Raw genomic sequence first — 20627 nt, forward strand, 5'->3', positions numbered from 1 at the left:
GGCTCTTACTGGAATGCCACTGGGAAATCTGCAGTCTTTTTTAAAAAGTTGTCCAAATCTGTGCACCCACTCTGGGAAACGGTATGGAGGACCCTCAAAGAATGAAAAATAGAGGTACCAGGGGCACCTGGGTGGCTCAGTTGGTTGAGTGACTGACTGCCTTCAGCTCTGGTCGTGATCCTGGAGTCCTGGGATCGAGTCCCGCGTCGGGATCCCTGCTTCACGGGGAGCCTGCTTCTCCCTCTGACCTCTCCCCCTCGTGCTCTCTCTCTCTCTCATTCTCTCCCTCTCAAATAAATAAATAACATCTTTAGGAAAAAAATAAAAATAGAGCTACCATATGATCCAGCAAACACTGAACTTGAAAAGACAGGCATGTCCCTACGTTTGCTGCAGCCTTAATTCACAAGGACCAAGATACGGACGCAACCTGAGAGTCCACGGATGGATGAAGAAAATGAGATTCTATATATGCAATGGAACCTAATCCAGCCATAAAAAATGCTACCATTTGTACCAGCACAAAGGGACCTCGAGAGCGCGGTGCAAAGTGGAGTAAATTAGGCAGGAAGAGACAAATACTGTATGATCTCCTTGATATGTGGAATCTTTTTTTTTTTTTAATGTTCAATTAGCCAACACAGCGTACATCATTGGATTTTGATGTAGTGTCCAATGATTCATCAGTTGTGTGTGACAGCCAGTGCTCAATCACCCCACAGACACGTGAGAAAATGTTCAACATCACTCGGCATCAGGGAAATACAAATCAGAACCACAGGGAGATACCACCTGTCACCAGTCAGAATGATAAAATTAACAAGACAGGAGACAAGTGTCGGCGAGGATGCGGAGAAAGGGGAACCCTTCCGCACTGTTGGTGGAAGGCAAGCCGGTGCAGCCACTTTGGAAAACAGTATGGAGGTTCCTCAAGACATTGAAAATTAAGCTGCCCTATGACCCAGCAATTTCACTACTGGGTATTTACCCCCAAAGATACAGATGTAGCGAAAAGAAGGGGCACCTGCACCGCAATGTTCACAGCAGCAATGGCCACAAGAGCCCAACTGTGGAATCTTTAGGAAAAAAGCAAAGAACTCACAGAGACCGAGAACAGATGGGTGGTTGCCAGAGGCAGGTGGGGTGGGGTGGGCGCTTAAAATGCGTGTGGGTGGTCGAAAGGTACAGACTTCCCGTTATAAGATGAGTAAGTCCTGGGGATCCCAGGTGCAGCACGGGAGCTGGAGTTAATGAAACTGTGTCTCCCGTTTGAAAGTTGCTAAGAGAAGACAAAGTGCAAGGAAAGAATTGTAACTAGCCTTGGGGACGGATGGTAACTTACTCGAGTGACGATTTTTGCAATATATACATAGACATATACACCTGAGATTATTATGAAGTTCTATGGTCTCAGTTGCTTCTGCTTTCAGGTGTTGGCTGCAGTGGAAAAATTAAGTTGGGGATGTCATTATGTCTTATATTTGTTCAAAGCCTTTGAATTTTCCAAGTTTCAGCTCTTCCCTCTACCCCCTTCCCACCTAGAGGAAGGAGAGAGAGCTCCTTCCTCTCCCCCCAACTGATTTCTCTTCTCTCCCCAACCAGCCAGCCTTCCTCCTGGGCTCGGGAAGACCTCATCCACCTGTTGGGACGACAGTGCATGGGTGATGGCAGTCCCTACCCCCAGCAGATCGGTGCTTCTAGAAAGGCGGCTTCTCGATCTTCCCCATCCCCACTTCCTTCTTGGAAACAGACCTGCCTGGAGTGACTGGTTGGCAGAGGGAGAGATGTTTTGCCAGAATCCGCTTTTAGATCTTGCAAAGCTACTTGTTCCGCAGAATTCTGTGGCTTTGTTTCTCTGGGTTGAACCTCTCTGTGACGAGTTATCTAACTTCCAAGAATGATAGGTCTAATCGATTCCAGGAACACCCTCGTTCTGACTTGAAGATTTTCACCTCCTGAAACTGGGGAGGGGGGTGTCTTACCAGCTCAGCGCACACGGGCCAGCGAGAGGACCCCCTGAAGGCTCAGCCTGCCCCCCTACACTCCCGGCTCCCCTTTCTGCTTTGCTCCCACGCAACCCATCGGTCCTTCGGCTGCCGTTGCTTTGCCACGCTCAGATCATGCCTTTCTGGCCTCTACGTTTTCTGGACCCAAGAAAAGACATCCTGTAACTGGCATTCCCTAGAAATCCCATCATTCTCCTGGCTTTGAGCAGCAAAAACCCTGCGGAATATGGACACCTTGGGCAGGCGCTGCAGATATGGCCAGGCCACTGGGAGCGCCCAGAGACCCCTGCTGTGGACCAGGAGAAACTTCTCGTGGGCCTCCGAACCAGGAAGAGCTGACTTCCCCCACTAAGCCGAGGTCTGTTTTGATATTTAAGACATTGTGAATCATGAGACTGTTTTCATTTCCCTTTTCACACCCGTTCTTTGAAAGCGTGCCCACTCTTGCAGCCTTGGCAGGTGCCCTGACTTATCTACCCAGACATTTTTCGTCCTTTGATAGTCTCCCTTCCTGGCAGGGTAGTTTCGGCTCCAGGACAGAATCTGGAGCAGGCTAACCTTGAGTCCCTTTCTCGGGGAGGCAGCAGGGGGGCAGGGGGCAGAACCCTAAAAGGCTCCTCGAGGCAGAAGAGGGCACAGGCTTGTGAGACAGACTTGGCTTTGAAACGGCTCCGCCACCTGCTGGCCGTGTGACCTTGAACAAATGCCCTCTCCTCTTGGGATCTCGGGTCCCTTGGATGGACAGAGTTGGCGTGATAAAACCTCCCTCGCAGGACGGCTCTGGCGATAAATGGAGCAACGAACGGGTAACCCACGAACAGAAAACAGGTTTGTCTTCTCCGATTCCAGGAGGCGTGTTTTGCTTTGCTTGACTCCACACTGCTTCGATCAGACCCAAACGAAGAGGGTACCTACAGCCTGCAGGGAGTTGCCCAGCTCTGGGGAAACCGTCCACCCACACTGGGTCCCCTTCCGGCCTCTCCCTGATGTCCAGGACCGTAGACAGAGGGCACATTTCCGTTTCACTCAACTTTGTATCTGCAGAGTCTTGGGCAGTGCCTGGACGCCTGGAGAGGACCCAGCAAACATCTGTTGCATAAATGGATTCCAGACTCTGTGCCAAAAGCTTATGAAGACAGATGAGAATCTTTCTTGACTCCTTGATGATGAGTCGTCGGGGCAAACGGAGAATAACCAGCACGTTGTCCTTCGAGGCTAAGTGCAACAGTCACTTTCCTTAAAGGAAGGCTCTTCTGACCCCTTGGCTTCATTCAGATTCCCTCAATGTACATTTCTAAAGCCCCCTATGCTTCTCCTTCAAAGTACACGCCCCGGGTATAATTCATATTTATTGGGTAATTGTTTTCTGCTTGATGTCTTTTCCCTCCACTGGAACATATACAAGTAGGGACCACATCTGTCTTGTCTACCTCTGGATCTCAGCATCTAGGACAGCTCGGAGAGCAGAAAAAAAAAAATCTGTTGGGGCCCCTGGGTGGCTCAGTCGGTTAAGCCTCTGCCTTTGGCTCAGGTCATGATCCCAGGGTCCTGGGTCCCTGCTCAGTGGGGAGCCTGCTTCTCCCTTCTCCCTCTGCCTCTCTCCCCTGCTGTGTGCTTTCTCATACACACACACACACACACACACACACACACACACACATGCACACACACACACACTCTCTCTCTCATAAATAACATCTTTAAAAAAAATCTGTTGAATGAATGATTCAGTGAAGAAATGAATGAAAAGAACTCACCGTCCAAGAAGGCAGGCAGCCAGGTAAGCTGATGTGTGTGGGAAGTCCCAGACGCCATTCAACCCTGTACGGTGTGGAGCCGGAGGACAGCCGCCCGCTCCGGCTCCGAAGGAAGGATGGAGGAAGGCTTCCCGGAAGAGATCACATGAGTCACAGACCTGGAGGGTGGAGTCTTTGCCGACACGGAACGCGGCGTTCTGCCCCCAGAGGAGGGATTTTCTGTTCTCACATAGGGGGTACGTGCAGTGCTCAGCCCGCATCCCCTCGGCCCTCACCCTTCTGTTCCCACCATGCCCACCCCGTCCTCCATCCACATGTGCCCGAGGTCCTCCACGTGAGGTCCAAGGACCCAAGGTCAGCGGCCCTGGGAAGAGGAGGTGGAGCGGCCCAGCTCCCTCTGCTCTGTTGCTGCGACTCTAACTTACATCTAAAAGTCTCCAGTGGGATCGAGCCAGGGTTGCGGGCAGTGGTAACCCGCTCTGCAAGGCGCCTTTCCTTCACTGGCTGCCTTCTCTTCTCTCTGAGTCCTCCAGACCTCTGCTGGTATTTCTTGTGATTCCTCCAAAATACATTGTTTGCCCTCAAATCCTTGCCTCAGAATCTGCTTCTGGGAGAACCCACAAGGAATGCCACAGATGGGGGTTTTAGATAACAGGCCTCTATTTCTTACAGTTCTGGGGCTAGAAGGCCAAGATCGAGGTGTCAGTGGGGCTGGTTTCTCCCGAGGCTTCTCTTCTTGGCGTGCAGGCTCTTCTCACAAGGACGCTGGTCCTATTGGATCAGGGCTCCACCCCTCCCCTTAACTGCCCCTTTAAGGGTCTTTTATCCAAATACAGTTACACTGGGGATTAGGAAACACAATTCGGTCTATAATGAGGGGAATCCAGGAGAGGCAACTCAGCTAGGGAAGGTGAGCCTAGAGGCACAGACCAGAAGAGTGACAACAGAGTGGTAGACCTGGTTCTGGAAGTCTGCCCAGAGTAGTGGGAAATGCGGATTACAGTCCACACCTTGGGAACCACATGGGATGGAGGGTTCTGAGAGATCCATACACCCGTGGTGGGAGCCCAGCCAGCAGGCTGGAGGGTGGGGGTGGGGCGCGGGCTTCAACGTAGAGAAGAGGCTGGTGGGGAATAGAGCAGAGGTCAGGATTCACTAATTCATCCACCATATTGCTTTCTTCTCCTTCACGAATGTATTGACATACTGAAAAGTACGTAAATCCATACAGGGACAGCTCAACCAATTTTCACGAGATAAAAAGGTGCACCAGTACCCAGAGAGTATCAGTCTCCCTCAGAACTCCCCTCGGGCCTCGCTTACCACTGGCTATTTCCTAAAGGTAACCACCCTTCTGGCCGCCATGATTATGGGTTGGCTCTGATTCATTGGTAGTCTACGCCCATGGGATCCGAGCACATTTGTCTTTCACATCAGGCTTCTCTTCCTCAGCATGATACATGTAACCATAGTCCATTCTCATTATTCTTCAGTGGACAGTGTTAACAAACCACAATTAATTTTCCACTGCACCGTTGACAGATACTTGCGTAACTTCCAGTTTGGGATTATGAGGAACAATGTCTTTGGGCAAACACATGTACTCATCTCTCTCTTTTTTTTTTTAAGATTTTATTTCTTTCAGAGAGAGAGAGAGAGAGAGCATGAGAGGGGAGAAGGTCAGAGGGAGAAGCAGACTCCCCATGGAGCTGGGAGCCCAATGCGGCACTTGATCCCAGGATTCCGGGATCATGACCTGAGCCGAAGGCAGTTGCTTAACCAACTGAGCCCCACATGCACCCTTTTCCGATCAGTACGTTTCAAATCCTAGGCATAGAATTGCCGGGTTATAGAGAACAGGTACGTTCAACATTAGTAAATACCGCCCATTTTTTGCCACTCCCACCATGGTATGTTTCCAGGGGCCATGTCCTCACTGGCTCTTGATATTTTTCATCTGTTTCCTGTGAGCCATCTCCTGGGGCATGAGCAGATTTGTATTGTGGTTTAAATCTGCATTTCTCTCAGAACTAATAGTATGAGGCCTCTTTCATTCATCATTGGGGTTTCCTCCTTCAGAAAGTGTTCAAGTTTCAGCCATTTCTCTATTATGTCATCTTTTTTTGGATTTATAGGTTTTTTTTTAATATTCTGAGTTCCAGTCCTTTTATAGAAATATGTTGTCTTAGTGCCTTAGAGCGTCCTGAACAAATTACCCCAAACTGGGTGGCGTAAAACAACGGACGTCTGTCCTCTCGTGGTTCTGGAGGCTGGGTGTCTGAAATCAAGGTGTTGGCAGGGCCAGGCTCCCTCTGACTTGTGAGGGTATCACACTGGTCTCTGCCTCTGTCCTCACATGGACGTCTCCCTCCCTGAGTGTCTCTGTGTCTCCTCCCTTGGCCTTCTTATAGAGACAGCAGTCACTGGGTTTAGAGCCGAAAGGGAAACAAGTCTTCTGCTTTACCTCTACTCCCTACAATACTTCCCTCTCAATGCTGCATTTCGGATGTCAGATGTGGGATTTCCTTACCCCAGGCAATTATCAGACACCAGCTGGGCTCAATCCTGACCCTACCAGCCTCAGCGCCCATGGGTTAAGGGCTTGGCCCTACGAGACTGCCCCTCCCCCACGCCGGCGGCCAATGGCAAGTTCAGGTCGTCACCTGCGCTTCTGACCTGGTGGTGGATTGGAGGTTCCCGTGACCCCCCCACCTCCTTGGGATTCATGATTGGCTAGAGCAGCTCATGGAACTCAGGAAAACTAGATTTGGTGGTTAGATTACCAATTTATTCTATAAGGATACTATCCGGGAACAGCCTGATGGAAGAGATGTAGAGCGCAAGGTATTGGGAAGGGTGCAGAGCTTCTGAGCCCTCGGGGGTGGGGGGGCGCCACTCTGCCAACACCTACACGTGCTCCAACCCTAAAGCCCTCCGAACCCTGCCCTTTGGGGATTTGGGGGGAGGCTCCATTATGAAGGCATAATTAATGAAGTCATTGGACACTGGGATTAAATCAACCTCCAGCCCCTCTCCCCTCCCCAGAGATGGGGCAGTGGGGCTGAAAGTTCTAGTCTTCTAACCACTTAGCTCTCCCCGCCCCCACCCCTGCCATAACCCGTTCCCTCCCAGTGGTTTTATCTGGGGGCTTTTCAAAAATCACTGCGTTAACATCAATACACTGTGGTTGGAAGGGGCAGGTTATGTGTGATAAGATGCTCCCTTTCATCTGTATTGTTCTGGAGCTATTTCAAGAACTGAGGACAAAGACCAAATATTAGAAACAAAAGATGTTCCCATTGCTCTCCCGGCTTAGAAAATTACATGGGTTTGGGGCACGTGGGTGGCCTCTGACTCTTGGTTTCAACTTAGGTGGTGACCGCAGGGTTGTGAGACTGAACCCTGACTCGGTCTCTGCACTCAGCGGGAAGTCTGCTTAAGTCTCTCCCTCTCCCTCTGCCCCTTACCTGCTCTCTCTCTCTCTCTCTCTAAAATAAATTTAAAAAGAAAAGAAAGAAATTTATGAAGGTTTTAGGAGCTGCGTGCCAAGGGTTATAGACCAAATATATATTTATTATAAACCACAATATCACAGGAGCCTATCCCAATCCAAGTATGACCTCCTCTTAACTAATTACAGCTGCAAAGACCCTGTTTTTCAAATAAGATCACATTCCAAAGTTCCAAAGTACCATGAATTTGGGGGAGACACTCTTCAACCTAGTATAGGCATGTGGCAAAAATCTACCCAACCCCTCACCTTTTCACTCTCTTATTGGTTCCTTTTAATGAAGAAAAGTTCCAAATTCCGACTACAGTGCAACTGATCAAATCTCTATCAGCCCCTCATGGTTAGTGTCTATTGTGATCCGTCTATGAAACCTTTGGATCGCCAGCACACGGGAGCTATTGAAGCGGGAACTGGTGGTGTGTGGTGGTGGTGAGGGACGGTGTGGGGCCAACTGAAGGCGTGGGTGGGGAGACTTAACCTGCAAGAGAGAATATTCAAGGACAAATATAATAATGGTAGCAGGTGCCATTGGAGCCCCATTCATAACCCCTTATCTCTCACTTCTGTGAGTCAAAGGCTGCTTATGGAGGACACCTGCCCCTGCCTGAGGGCTGTTACCCTCATCACGGAGCACTCAGTGTGGTTGTAGGACAAGACAGAAATGCGGGATCCCACCCTCAACCGAAGACATGAAGAGAGGTGGAGGGTTAATATCCCCACTTCCTTATCCCACAGTCGGGCCGACTCAGGTTTGTCCTGCATGGGTCCCCGAGCCCCTCAGAGCTACCAAGCTACAGCGGCCCAAGGCAGTAACTTGCTTAACCTCCCCACCCCTATGTCGGTGCTCTCCCTTTCCCGCTTCCTGTCTGCTCTCCCCAACCGGTGTCTTCTGGAACTACCACCTTCACAAATTCCTTACGCTGGGGTCCTTGTCTCAGCACCTGTTTTAGGGGAACCCAAATGAAAACGGTGGTCTTCAAATCTGCCAAGACCTCGACTTGCTCCTCTTCCAAAAGAAGAGAAAGTAGGCATTTTTGAACGGAGCAGAGGCAATGGAAATACAGATTTCAGCCAAATTTTAAAAAGAACCTAAAAGAATTGTGTCAAAGTCAGATCTGCCTTGGATTGAGTCAAGGTCAACAGTGAGTTCAGAACCAAGTCAGAATAGTCTGGAAGACTGCGGTGCTGGGAGAGGGGGTGGTGCTGTTTTAAAGGGTCCCAGTTAGCTCTTAAAAAGTCTGTGGTTCTAGATGGTTAGTGGATTTTTTTTTTTTTTTTTTTGCCTTAAACTCAAATTTTTAAAGCCCCAACGGAGCATTATCGGATGGGTGGGGTGGTTGGTGGTAGATACAGATCTGAGAGTCCAACTCTACCCCTTCCTGAGACTTGGTGAAATTCACAGCCCCACTCTAGAATACTTTTTCCCCATTTTAGTCAAATCTGGCTAAAATGTAGATTTCTGGGTGTCTTTCCCAAAGACCCTGACCCAGGAGGTACAAAGCAGGAACAGAGAATATCTTTGGGGGTTTTCTTTTTTATTTTTTTTCTAGGCCCCAGGCAATTGTGATGTTCTGCCAGGTTTGGGACCCTCTAAACCAGAGGAGATAGCTCTAAGGGCCCCCAAAAGCTCTGGCACCAAGGATTGCAGGATGGGTGGCACTGAGAAGATAGGACAGGCACCAGAGCCTTGTTCTTGAACCTTTGTTGTTGTGACCAGGCTGCTCTACAATCGATCATGTCCTGAGACCGTCCATGCATCATCAAGAGATAAGCCATGCTGGGGCACCAAGGGGGCTCAGTCAGTTGAGTGTCTGATGTAGGCTCAGGTCATGATCCCAGAGTCCCAGGATTGAGCCCCTACTCACCAGGAAGTCTGCTTCTCCCTCTAACTCTACCCCCCTGACCCCTCCCCCTCTCATGCTCTCTCTCCCTCTCTCTCTCTCTCAAATCAATAAATTAAATCTTTACAAAAGAGAGAGATAACCTGTACTTAAAAAGCAAATAAAGTTTTGGTCGAGAGCCAGAAATCAATCCAGGAAATCCACTGTGTTCTAAGGTATTTTAAGTCAGTTCTGGAGAACCATTATTTCATTTCCTCCACTTTTGCTTTTCAAACAACAAAGCATTGGTTCGGACAAAAACACTGGGGCAGAAACTCCCAATGGTGTGCTGGCTCCTCCCCTTCCCTCAGATGGCTTTTCCTTTCCTTTCAATCTTCTTCCAAAGGTATCAGGTTGCTTCTCCACTATAGGGTCGAAAAAGCTGCTTTTGTTCTCAACCACAAATTTCTCTGGAAATCTCTTAGGGGACGACTTAGCCCTATAAAAGGGGGTCAGGTGGAGTCAGGAGGAATTTGGGAGAAGGCTATGGAGGGCCCGGCTTGCAGCACCATGAAGAGCTTTCCTGTTGGCTTTCTTCTTCTCCTGATCTTCATTCTCAGTGTCCATTCTGGAGTAGCCACACGTATGGAGATGTCCTACTCCCTTCCCCGGGGCGGGCTGTGCAGAGAAACAAAGGGTACTCCCCTCCTAGCTCCTTCCTCTCCCTGTTTTTTAGGTGGCAGTGATATAGCCAAGTTCTGCTGCTTCAAATACAGCCACAAGATCCTTCCCTGGAAGTCGGTGCATTCCTATCACCTCACCAGGAACAGCTGCCCCCAGCAGGCTGTGATGTGAGTATTTCTTATTTGGACTTTCAGGGTCCCCACGAGCAATTTTAGTGCCTGGGTGCTGGGCAGGGCTGACCCCCCCCCCCAACACACACACACACACACACACACACACACACACACACACACACACACACGCAGCACCAAGATAAAGAGAGCAGGAGGGAAATCGTCTTATGGGGAGGTAGTACTTGATCTCTGCCCTCGTAGGAGCTCCGGGGGAGCCTGAGAAGGAGACTGACTCAAGAGAGATTAACAGAAAAAAGGAAAAGGCACACAAATGTTTACATGGACACGGGACCCCCCATAGGAAAATGAAAACCCAAAGGAGTGGCAAAACCCAAGTGCTTTTAAGCTAGCTTGCACAGAGAGAGTGGATTGTGGAAATATGGCTAAAATCTCTAGGGTAGGCTGTACGGGACAGTAAGACTTACCTTAACAAGGTCTGTTGGTAAAGAATTCTCTTGGCTTTGACTTCCTATCTCTGGCAATAGGGATATTTCTTTCCTCCTGGTCCAAGAAGGATATCTTTCACATGGGAATTCTATTTCCTGCTTTCAGGGGGAAAAGAGGAAGTCGGAACACCCTTCTAGCACTTGCTGGGGTTTTTGTTTGTTTGTTTTTGAAGTGTCTTTAGTTCAAAATAATGCTTCTGCCAAAGTGGCATATTTTGGGTTGGTATATTCTGCGAGCCTCCATCCCAGTCCCACGAGGACCTAATTTGGTTGGGGGGAAGGTCTCCCAGAGGACGCGGCGTGTGCACGGAGACTCCCCCGCTAAGGATAAGTGGGAATGGTGTTGTTCCAAAGTGGAACAGGGATGTGCCGGGCAGAGAGCCGCAGGTGTGTCGGAGGAACATGTCGCCTACGGATGGACAGGAGGACAGGAGCCAAGTCATGCCAGGCTCGTCAGTAGTGGGAGAGAGGACACAGGGCCCCGGCAGGACTAAACGAGATATCACAGGCTAAGTCTTTGGCGCTGTGCCTGCCCACAGGGGACGATTGCCAGCTGGAAGCTATCTTTAAATGCAAACACGCGGGGAAGGGCTGGTTCCTGCTCCCAAGGGCGTGGGGTTCCCCGAACAGCAGAGCATGGTGCAGCAGCAGAGAGAAGGGGCTCCCGTGGCAGACCTGAATGTCATTGTTCTGAGACAGGAATAGAAAAGGGACGCATGAGTGTCCAGTTGTGGAGAAGCACCCTCCGGGGCTCAGAGGCGAGTTCTCCTTGGTGTCTCGATTTAAAGCTTTCTGGGGCTTTTCAGATGTCAGCTTGTAACGCTTTGCAGAGAGCCCTGAGCTGGGCTCAAAGCGGTGGCTCTGTCGCTTACAAGCTATGTGACCTTTGGCAAGTCAAGTTTCCTCATTTGTAAAGGGAAAGGGAGAGGCCAACATCAGTTATCAGTCACTGTGTGACGGACCAACACCGAAACTCAGCGGTTCATACAACAGTGATCACTTTCCCATCTCTGTGGGACAGGACTTTCGTCAGGGCTTGGCCGGATGGTCCGGCGTGGCATCTGTTGTAGGGGTAGAGACAGATGGAGCTGGAGTTGGCATCTCTCTTTGGGGACGAGATGGAACAGCGTCTCTCTTTGGGGCCACTTTGGGCTTCCACAATGTGTGGTTGAGCTGGAGCCCTCCTTACAAGCTGGTTCAAAGCTCCAGTATAAGTGTGCCAGTGAACCTTCTGTGATGTAGCCTATGAGGTCACACAGCATCAGCTCTGCCGCAACCTACTGGCCAACCGGTCCCTAAGGTTGGCCTTAATCCGAGGGGAGGGGGCACAGATCCCCATGGTTCAATGATGTCGAAGAAATCTCAAAGGTTCACAAAGTCCTGTTTCTCCCCCATTTTCCCATCTTTTTTTTTTTTTAAGATTTTATTTATTTATTTGACAGAGACACACAGAGAGAGAGAGGGAGCACAAGCAGGGACATTGGGAGAAGGAGAAGCAGGCTTCCTGCTGAGCAGGGAGCCCAATGTGGGGCTCGATCCCAGGACCCCGGGATCATGACCTGAGCTGAAGGCAGCTGCTTAATGACTGAACCACCCAGGCGCCCCGTATCATTTTGGCTCTTCTCCCCGGCATGGGACCAGCCTTAGAGCACCCCCCCACCCCGTAAATACTGCTGGGCCCTGTGAGCTGCTCTAGGCTAGAGCACCCTGACTTAGTCTTTCATCACATCTGGGGCTGGAGGACACTCAGGGTATCAGGCAGGACCCTCACTCTTCATGAGTGCACAGTGCTGTAAGGAATGTAGGAATCCTATATAAACCGTGGTGGCCAACAACGCATGATAACGTGATTAAGAATGGAACAGCACGACAGCCTTTGACCACGTGTTTTTGCTTGAAGACCTGATGTGCTATGATTCTATGAATCAAAAATAATAAAGACTTTTGGTGGGAGGGGGGTGGTCAGGCTAATGTTCTAAAATGAATGGTGGGGGGGGGCACCTGGGTCGCTCAGTCGGTTAAAGCCTCTGCCTTCGGCTTAGGTCATGATCTCAGGGTCCTGGGATCGAGCCCCGCATCGGGCTCTCTGTTCAGCAGGGAGCCTGCTTCCTCCTCTCTCTCTGCCTGCCTCTCTGCCTACATGTGATCTCTGTCTGTCAAATAAATAAATTAAATCTTTAAAAAAAAACAATGAATTATCATGGATACACTTTAAAAGAGTGAATCGCACGGCATGTGAATTACATCTCCATAAAGCATCTATGTTAAAACAAAAGAATTTAGAGGGATGGTCCAGGCTATATGCTTTGGACTAACGCTGTTGGAAATTATTTCCTGGGGGAGGTGGGCCTGGGAGCATGGGCTCCAGTGGAAAACAGGGCAGAGGGGAAATCGAGGACCAGAAGGGGGAACGGGGGCTCTAACAGCTGCAGAAGGGCGAGAGAAAGTGAATCAAGGGGCTGACCCCCGCCCTTCCCAGCTCTACAGGAAGCAAAAGTTCTCTGTATTGACTGTCAGCTTCTCCTTTCCACAGATTCACTACCAAAAAAGGCCATAAAGTCTGTGCCCAGCCAAAGGAAAAATGGGTGCGAAGATACGTTTCTTTACTCAGAAAACAGCAGTGATGGAAACTGTAGGATTTTAAGCCCAAGGGCACCTAGGCCCTGCTCTTGACCCTGCTGTCCTTGGTGGAACCTGGAGATTTTCTTCAGCAGAAGTTTCTGTGGGACTGAGGAGGAAGGGAGGTTTATAATAAAGATTCTAACATTTTTTTTGTTGTTGTTAAGCTTCGATTTGCTCCTAAACATTCTTATTCAGTAAAACAGGAGTCTTCTCCAAAAGAGAGAAATGGAGTCAATATTTTTGGCTGGTTCCCTGCACCAATGCTGGTGTGGAATTCTGCCTTCTGTTTCTGTGTATTCCTCCCCACCCCCCAAAAAAGCCAGGGAGATATATTTTGGCAAAATGCCCATTAAATGTTTTCATATTATTTAGAGAGGTAAGTTTGTGTTATTTAGAAAATTAAATTCTGTGCAATCCCTCCTGAACTTTTGGTGCTGGGTAATTAAAATGTCTCCATATTTAGTAGTGCTTTCTCATTAGGGGTCAATCAATCATCAATAAACATAAATATTGGGGCGCCTGGGCGGCTCAGTCATTTGAGCGTCTGACTCTTGGTTTTGGCTCGGGTCATGGTCTTGGGGTGGTGAGATTGAGCCCCCGGCCAGGGTCCAAGCTCAGTGGACAATCTGTTTGAAAGTCTTTCTTTCTTTCTTTTTTTTTTTTTTAAGATTTTATTTATTTATTTATTTGTCAGAGAGAGAGAGGGAGAGGAGCGAGAGTGAGCACAAGCAGACAGAGTGGCAGGCAGAGGCAGAGGGAGAAGCAGGCTCCCGGCTGAGCAAGAAGCCTGATGCGGGACTCGATCCCAGGACGCTGGGATCATGACCTGAGCCGAAGGCAGCCGCTTAACCAGCTGAGCCACCCAGGCGTCCCTGAAAGTCTTTCTTTCATTCTCCCTCTGCCCCGCGCCCCCCAAAAGATAGACAAATAAATAAAATCTTTGAGAACTATATTATCTACCTGCTGTCAAACTTTAAAAGTAAACAACGAAGCGTAGGGAACAGCAATTGAATTTATTCTGGAATAGAGAAACTGCACACTAGAGGGAGCCGTGGGCAGGTTGGGAGCACGGAGGGAAGCCTCCTTCTACAGAGGAAAGGAGGAAGCTTGGAAAGGTTGTTTCGAGCAAAAGTTCATCAGAGGAAAATGAGCTCCAAGCGGCCGTGGCTTCTTACTGGCTGTGGTTGCCTGGCGGAAAGGACATCTCCCCTTCTCCTTGCGGGTCTATGTGAATGGTGGTGCGTGAGTGTCCCACCCCCCTCATGGCTTCCCACTCCCTTTTTAAAAATTTAAATAGGCTCCTTGCCCAATGCGGGGCTTGAACTCACGACCCTGAGATTAAGAGTTCCACACTTGATCTACTGAGCCAGCCCTCTGTCCCTGTCCCTGCTTCCTTTTTGATGAATGAGGTTTCCTTTATTTTTTTTTCACACTCCCCCCTTTTGATCAAGATCTTTTCTTGAAATCATCCCTGTTCAAGAGTCAGACTTGCCCTATTTAGTGGGTTTGTCCTTCGGGGAAGGACCTTTCCCAACCGTCATGTTGCGTGTCGAAGGGAAAATGTATAGCAGATGGAAGTCATTAAAGACTGTGTTTCAGTAACAAGGAAGGGTAAACAGAAAGAGCTCTTGGGTTATCTCCCATCTAGAGTCTCTATCTTATCAAGGTTGTAAGTGCTAGAGGTCATCTTGAACCTTGAGCCAGCAACACCCATTGTGTTCATCATTTCTGCAAAGGTTTGATGGGCAATGGTTGCAAGGCTTAAAAATGATGGTACAAAACAAACAAGGAGCAGAATAATAAACCCAGGGGTGCCTGGGTGGCTCAGTCATTAGAGCGTCTGCCTTCAGCTCAGGTCATGATCTTAGGGTCCTGGGATGGAGCCCCACGTCCGGCTCCATGCCCAGCAGGGAGTCTGCTACTCCCTCTTCCTCTGCCCCTCCCCCTGCTTGTGCTCTCACTCTCTCTTACTCAAAAAATAAATAGAATATTTAAAAAAAAAAACAATAATAAACCCAGTTTATATAATGGTCCTCAATCAGGAGCCCAAACCTAAAAGTAACCAGCTAAACAGATCAAAAGGCCAGGGATCAGTTAGGCCAGGTTTTCTTCTAGCCCCCCCCCCCCAAAAAAAAAACTGTTCCAGATTCCAGAGGTTGGGGCACCTGGGTAGCTCTGGCGGTTAAGCGTCTGACTCTTGATTTCAGCTCAGGTCATGAACTCCGGATCTGAGATCAAGTACCCTCGACAGAGTGAAGAGCACAGAGCCTGCTTAGGAGGATTCTCTTGCTCACTCTCTCTCTCTCTCTCTCCCTTGCTCTGCCTCTCCCGCCCCCATAAACACATGCATACACTCTTTCTCCCTTGCCTCAATCAATCAATCAATCAATCGGAGTTATCCCCCTTAGCAATGGCCTGGGAGATTCGGAGGTTGGTGTTATCTTTCCAGGCCAAGGCCAGAGTCAAGGAAAGAAAGGGAAGAAGAAAGGATTTCAGGTTCAAAGCACCCTGGGCCCAAGCGACCTAAATTGATGTCAGTTGCTTCTCTCCCTGGTCATTCAATGCAGAGGCTCTCCAGCCTTCATTCATGTCAGACGAGCTGTCAGGCGAGTCTTCTGTAGCTGTGCGATCTGTACCCAAGCTTCAGGTCCCTGCAGTGAGGAGGACCTCACGTGGCCTTTTTCAAGGAGGTTCAAGGGCAGTCTTCGGTCCTCGAGATTCCAACTCAGAAGGGTGGAGTAAAATTGGAAGTGTTATTTTTTGGAGGGTCATGGCCAGATGTTTAAGGAGACTAGAAGAATTCGGGTCCAGTCCAATTTAACAGGCCCATCACAAAACCTCAGAGACACTAATGGGATTAGAATCTAATATCAAGGAGCGCCTGGGTGGCTCAGTGGGCTAAAGCCTCTGCCTTCAGCTCAGGTCATGATTTCAGGGTCCTGGGATCGAGCCCCGAGAGCCTGCTTCCTCCTCTCTCTCTGCCTGCCTCTCTGCCTACTTGTGACCTCTTGTCTGTCCAATAAATAAATAAAATCTTTAAAAAAAAAAAAGAATCTAATATCGACAAAAGTATAGACGTAATTTTTCTCTGCAACTATCCCCATGATTTTTCCCAGATAATCACAGTGAAATGGATTTGTTTGCATTCAGCTTGGCCCGGGTATTTACCTAAGTGTAGCAAGAATAGCATTTGACCATATAAACTCTTATAAGACTGCTTTGCTAAAACGTCTAAAAAATTATTTATTTATTTATTTGAGAGAAAGCATGCAAGCATGAGTGGGGGAGGGGCAGAGGGAGAAGCAGACTCCCTGCTGAGTGGGGAGCCTGATGCAGGGCTCATTTCCAGGACCTTGGGATCACAACCCAAGCTAAAGGCAGATGCTTAATGACTGAGCCTCCCAGGTGCCCCTACACCAGTATTTTTTAGGTTGACAATTTTATGGATATGTTTCATAATATCTAGAGACATATATTTCTCATAGTATAAGTTTCAGTGTGACATGAGACATATTTACCAATTGATCCAAATATCTTTAGTTTCTCTCTAATAATAAGCAAGAAATGGGTAAAGCTATGTACAGTGATTAGTGTTTCATTATTCCATCGTATTTATTTATTTATTTTTAAAGATTTTATTTATTTATTTGACAGAGAGAGAGATCACAAGTAGGCAGAGAGGCAGGCAGAGAGAGAGAGAGGGAAGTAGGCTCCCTGCTGAGCGGAGAGCCCGATGCGGGGCTCGATCCCAGGACCCTGGGATCTTGACCTGAGTGGAAGGCAGAGGCTTTAATCCACTGAGCCACCCAGGCGCCCCTCTGTTTATGGTTTCGTTGGTGAGTTGGTTGATTTCGTTTTTTTAGATTGTACATGTAAGTGAATTCGTATAGTATTTGTCTTTCTCTATCTGACTTATTTCATTTAGCCTTATACCCTCCAGGTCCATTCATGTCATACAAATGGCAAGATTTCTTTCTTTTTTATGGCTCCGTAATGTTCCATTAAGTATATGTAACACATCATTACCCATTCATCTATCAATGAACACTTAGGTGGCTTCCATATCTTGGCTATGGTAGATAATGTGGCAATAAACATAAGCATGCCTATATCTTTTCCAATTAGTCTTTTTGTTTTCCTTGGGTGAGTACCCAGAAGTGGAATTACAGAATCACATGGTACTTCTATATTTAGTTTTTGGAAGAAACTCCCTACTGATTTTTATAGAGGCAGCAAGAATTCACATTCCACCAACAATGGAAAGGAAACCACGGGGTTTCCCTTTCTCCATGTCCTTGCGCACAATTATTGCTTCTTGTCTTTCGATACTGGCCATTCTGATTGGTGTGAGATGATATCTCATTGTGGTTTCGAATTGAATTTCCCTGATGATTGGTGATGTTGGACATCTTTTCACATGTCTGTTGACTGTCTGTAATCTTGTTTGGAAAACTATCTATTCAGGTCCTCTGCCCATTTTTAAATCAGATTTTTTGTGTGTGTTGAGTTGCAGAAGTTTTTTTTCTTTTTAAGTAGGCTCCCCATCCAAAGTTGGGGCTCGAACTCATGACCCTGGTATCAAGAGTTGTCTCCTCCACTGACTGAGTCAGCCAAGGGCTCCAAGTTGTACAAATTCTTCATTTATTTTGGTTATTAAGCCCTTATAGGATATACCATTTGCAAATATCTTCTCCCACTGAGTAGATTGCCTTCTCATTTTGTTAATGGTTTCTTTTGTTAATGCAGAAGATTTTAGTTTGATGTAGTCCTGATTGTTTATTTTTGGTTTTGCTGTCTTTGCTTTGATGTCAGACCCAGAAACTCATCACCAAGATTGGTGTCAAGGAGCTTATTATCTATGTTTTCTTCTAGGAGTGTTATAGTTTCAGGTCTTTATGTTCAAGTCTTTAAGAGTTTAAGAGTCTTGGGACGCCTGGGTGGCTCAGTTGGTTAAGCAGCTGCCTTCGGCTCAGGTCATGATCCCAGCATCCTGGGATCGAGTCCCACATCGGGCTCCTTGCTCTGCAAGGAACCTGCTTCTCCCTCTGACTCTGCCTGCCTCTGCCTGTGCTTGCTCTTGCTCTCTCTCTCTCTGACAAATAAATAAATAAAATCTTAAAAAAAAAAAAAGAGTTTAAGAGTCTTTAAGAGTTTAAAAGAGTTTAAGAGTTTATTTTCATGTCTGGTAGAAGACTGTGATCCAGTTTCTTCCTTTGGGATGTCTCTGTCCAGGTTTTAAAGATTTTATTTGTTTATTTGAGAGGGAGAGAGAGCACGAGAGGGGAGAAGGTCGGAGGGAGAAGCAGACTCCCCATGGAGCTGGGAGCCCCATGCAGGACTCGATCCTGAGTCTCCGGGATCATGACCCAAGCCAAAAGGTAGTCGCTTCACCAACTGAGCCACCCAGGTGGGTCCCAACACCATTATTTATTGAAGAAATAATCCTTTCTCCATTGTATATTCTTTGCTTTTTTGTTGTAAATTAATTGCCCATACAAGCGAGGCTTTACTTCTTGGCCCTCTATTCTGTTTGTATATGTTTTTATGCCATTATCATACTGTTTTGGTTACTATAATTTTTGTAATATGGTTTGAAAGCAAGGAGCATGATGTCTCCAGCTTTGTTTTTCTTTCTTAAGACTGCTTCGGCTAGGTGCTCCTGGGTGGCTCAGTCGGATGAACATCTGCCTTCGGCTCAGGTCCTGAGATTGAGTTCCACAACGGGCTCTCAGCTCAGCAGGGGGAACCTGCTTCTGTCTCTGCCTTTGCCTTCCACTCTGCCTGCTTGTGGTCTCTCTCTCTCTCTGACAAATATTAAATAAAATCTTTAAAAATAAATAAATAAAACCCACAGTATTAATTCCTCTAATCCATGAGCCTAGAGTATCTTTCCATTTATTTATATCTTCTTTAGTTTCTTTCAATAATGCCTCATAGTTTTCAGGATAAGATCTTTCACCTCCTTGTTAAAAATTTATTTCCTGGTATTTTATTCTTTTAGATGCAATTCTGAATGGGATTACTTTCTTAATTTCTCTTTCTGATAGTTCATGTTTAGTGTAGGGAGATCTAACTGATGTTTGTATATTGGTTTTGTATAGTGTAGCTTTAATGAATTCATGTATTCGTTCTAATGGTTTTTTGGTGGAGTCTTTAGGATTTTCCACATATAATATCACGTCATTTGCAAATAATAACAGTTTTATGTCTTCCTTCTCGATTTGGATGAATTTATTTCTTTTTCTTGCCTAATTGCTCTGGCTGACACTTCCATTACTATGTTGAACTAAAGTGGGTAACCCTGTCTTGTTCCCAATCTTAGAGGAAAAGCTGAGTATGATGTTAGTTGTGGGCTTGTCATATATGGCTTTTATTATGTTGAGGACATTCCCTTTGTATTCATTTTGTTGAGAATTCTTCTTTTCTAATTTTTTTTGTGTAGAAGCTTACATCTTTGATTTGCAACTTTTCTTTTTTTCTAACGTAAGCATTTAATGCTATAAATTTCCCTCTTGGCACTGTGAGCTCTGTCTCACACATTTTAAAACATTAAAATGTCATTTTCACTCAGTGCAGTGTATTCCTTTTATTCCCCTTGCGATTTCCTCTTTGACCCATGATTTGTTTTAATTCTATTATTTCGTTCCCAAGGGTTTGTCCCAAATGTCTTTTATTTTTCTGTTATGGATGTGTAGTTTTATTCCACAGTGCTCAGAGAATACAGTCTGTATGATTTTAATTCTTTTCAAATTTAGGTTTGTTTTATGACCCAAAATATATAGCATAACTTGGCATAGGCTCCTTGCTCACTTGAAAAGAAAGTGTACTTTGCTATCGTTGGATGAAATGTTCTATGATCATCAGTTAAATCCTCTTGATTGATATTGTCAGTAGGTTCTGCTATATCTTTGCTGATTTTCCTTTTTTTTTTTTTTAAGATTTTATTTTTAAGCCACCTCTGTGCCCAATGTGGGGCTTGGACCTACAACCTTAAGCTGAAGAGTCATACCCTCCACCAGCTGAGCCAGCCAGGGGTTGTAGCAGTTGTTCTGTCAGTTGTCGAAAGAGGGTTTCTAAGGTCGCTGAGCATAATCACAGATTGGTCTATTTCTCTTTTCATTTCTGTCAATTTTTGCTGGATGCATGCATGTTTAAGATTGCTAGGTCTTCTTGGTGGATTGACCCTTTCACCAATATGTAATGTCTCTCTGTGTCCCTTTGCTCTGAAGTCTAATTACCTGATAGTAATACAGCCACTTCTGCTTTTTTTCCTTTTTAAGATTTTATTTATTTGGGAGAGAGAGAGAGAGAGAGAACACAGGCAGGGAGGAGGTGTGGAGGGAGAGGGAGAAGCAGGCTTCCTGCCCAGCAGGAAGTGGGATGAGGGGCTCAATCCCAGGACCCTGATCACAACCGGAGCTGAAGGCAGACTCTTAACCAGCTGAGCCACCCAGGCGCTCCTCTGCTTTCTTTTGTTTAATTCTTACATGCTATATCTTTCTTCATCCTTCTTCTTTTAACCTACCTATGTTGTTATATTTGAAGTGAGCTTTCTTGGTCAACTAAACTTTGACAAAGCAGAAAAGAATATCTAATGGGAAAAGAGAG

General features: G+C 47.0%; 2 protein-coding genes across 6 annotated transcripts in view; one reads left to right on the forward strand and one right to left on the reverse strand.

Annotated features, from left to right (window-relative positions):
* The window catches only part of LOC131819497 (uncharacterized), a 46692-nt gene extending 35105 nt beyond the window's left edge, over positions 1–11587 (reverse strand). Inside the window, exon 1 of one of the 5 annotated variants that reach the window (XR_009349209.1) lies at positions 10377–11587. Coding sequence is in view for 1 of the 5 variants with exons in the window: in XM_059154655.1 (XP_059010638.1) it covers positions 3764–3821 (58 nt within the window). In the remaining 4 variants the exon portion in view is untranslated. Of the gene's footprint in view, positions 1–3763; positions 4246–10376 lie in introns of those variants that run through there. The other 4 variants (XR_009349211.1, XR_009349210.1, XR_009349208.1 and 1 more) reach the window with 4 other exon arrangements.
* CCL26 (C-C motif chemokine ligand 26) lies at positions 9483–13554 on the forward strand. Its single transcript, XM_059154659.1, has 3 exons — positions 9483–9737; positions 9831–9945; positions 12931–13554. The coding sequence occupies exons 1-3, from the start codon at positions 9641–9643 to the stop codon at positions 13019–13021; spliced, it is 303 nt and encodes a 100-aa protein (XP_059010642.1). The 5' UTR covers positions 9483–9640; the 3' UTR covers positions 13022–13554.
* Positions 13555–20627: the final 7073 nt, after the last annotated feature.

Source organism: Mustela lutreola, chromosome 17 (genome assembly GCF_030435805.1).
Source record: "Mustela lutreola isolate mMusLut2 chromosome 17, mMusLut2.pri, whole genome shotgun sequence".
Lineage (NCBI taxonomy): Eukaryota > Metazoa > Chordata > Mammalia > Carnivora > Mustelidae > Mustela > Mustela lutreola.

Excerpts from the sequence above, each read along its gene's own strand:
- CCL26 (XM_059154659.1), top strand. The coding sequence starts at position 9,641 with ATGGAGGGCCCGGCTTGCAGCACCATGAAGAGCTTTCCTGTTGGCTTT. Across the intron at positions 9,738-9,830 it reads CCATTCTGGAGTAGCCACAC|GTGGCAGTGATATAGCCAAG; the intron begins GTATGGAGATGT and ends CCTGTTTTTTAG. Across the intron at positions 9,946-12,930 it reads TGCCCCCAGCAGGCTGTGAT|ATTCACTACCAAAAAAGGCC; the intron begins GTGAGTATTTCT and ends TCCTTTCCACAG.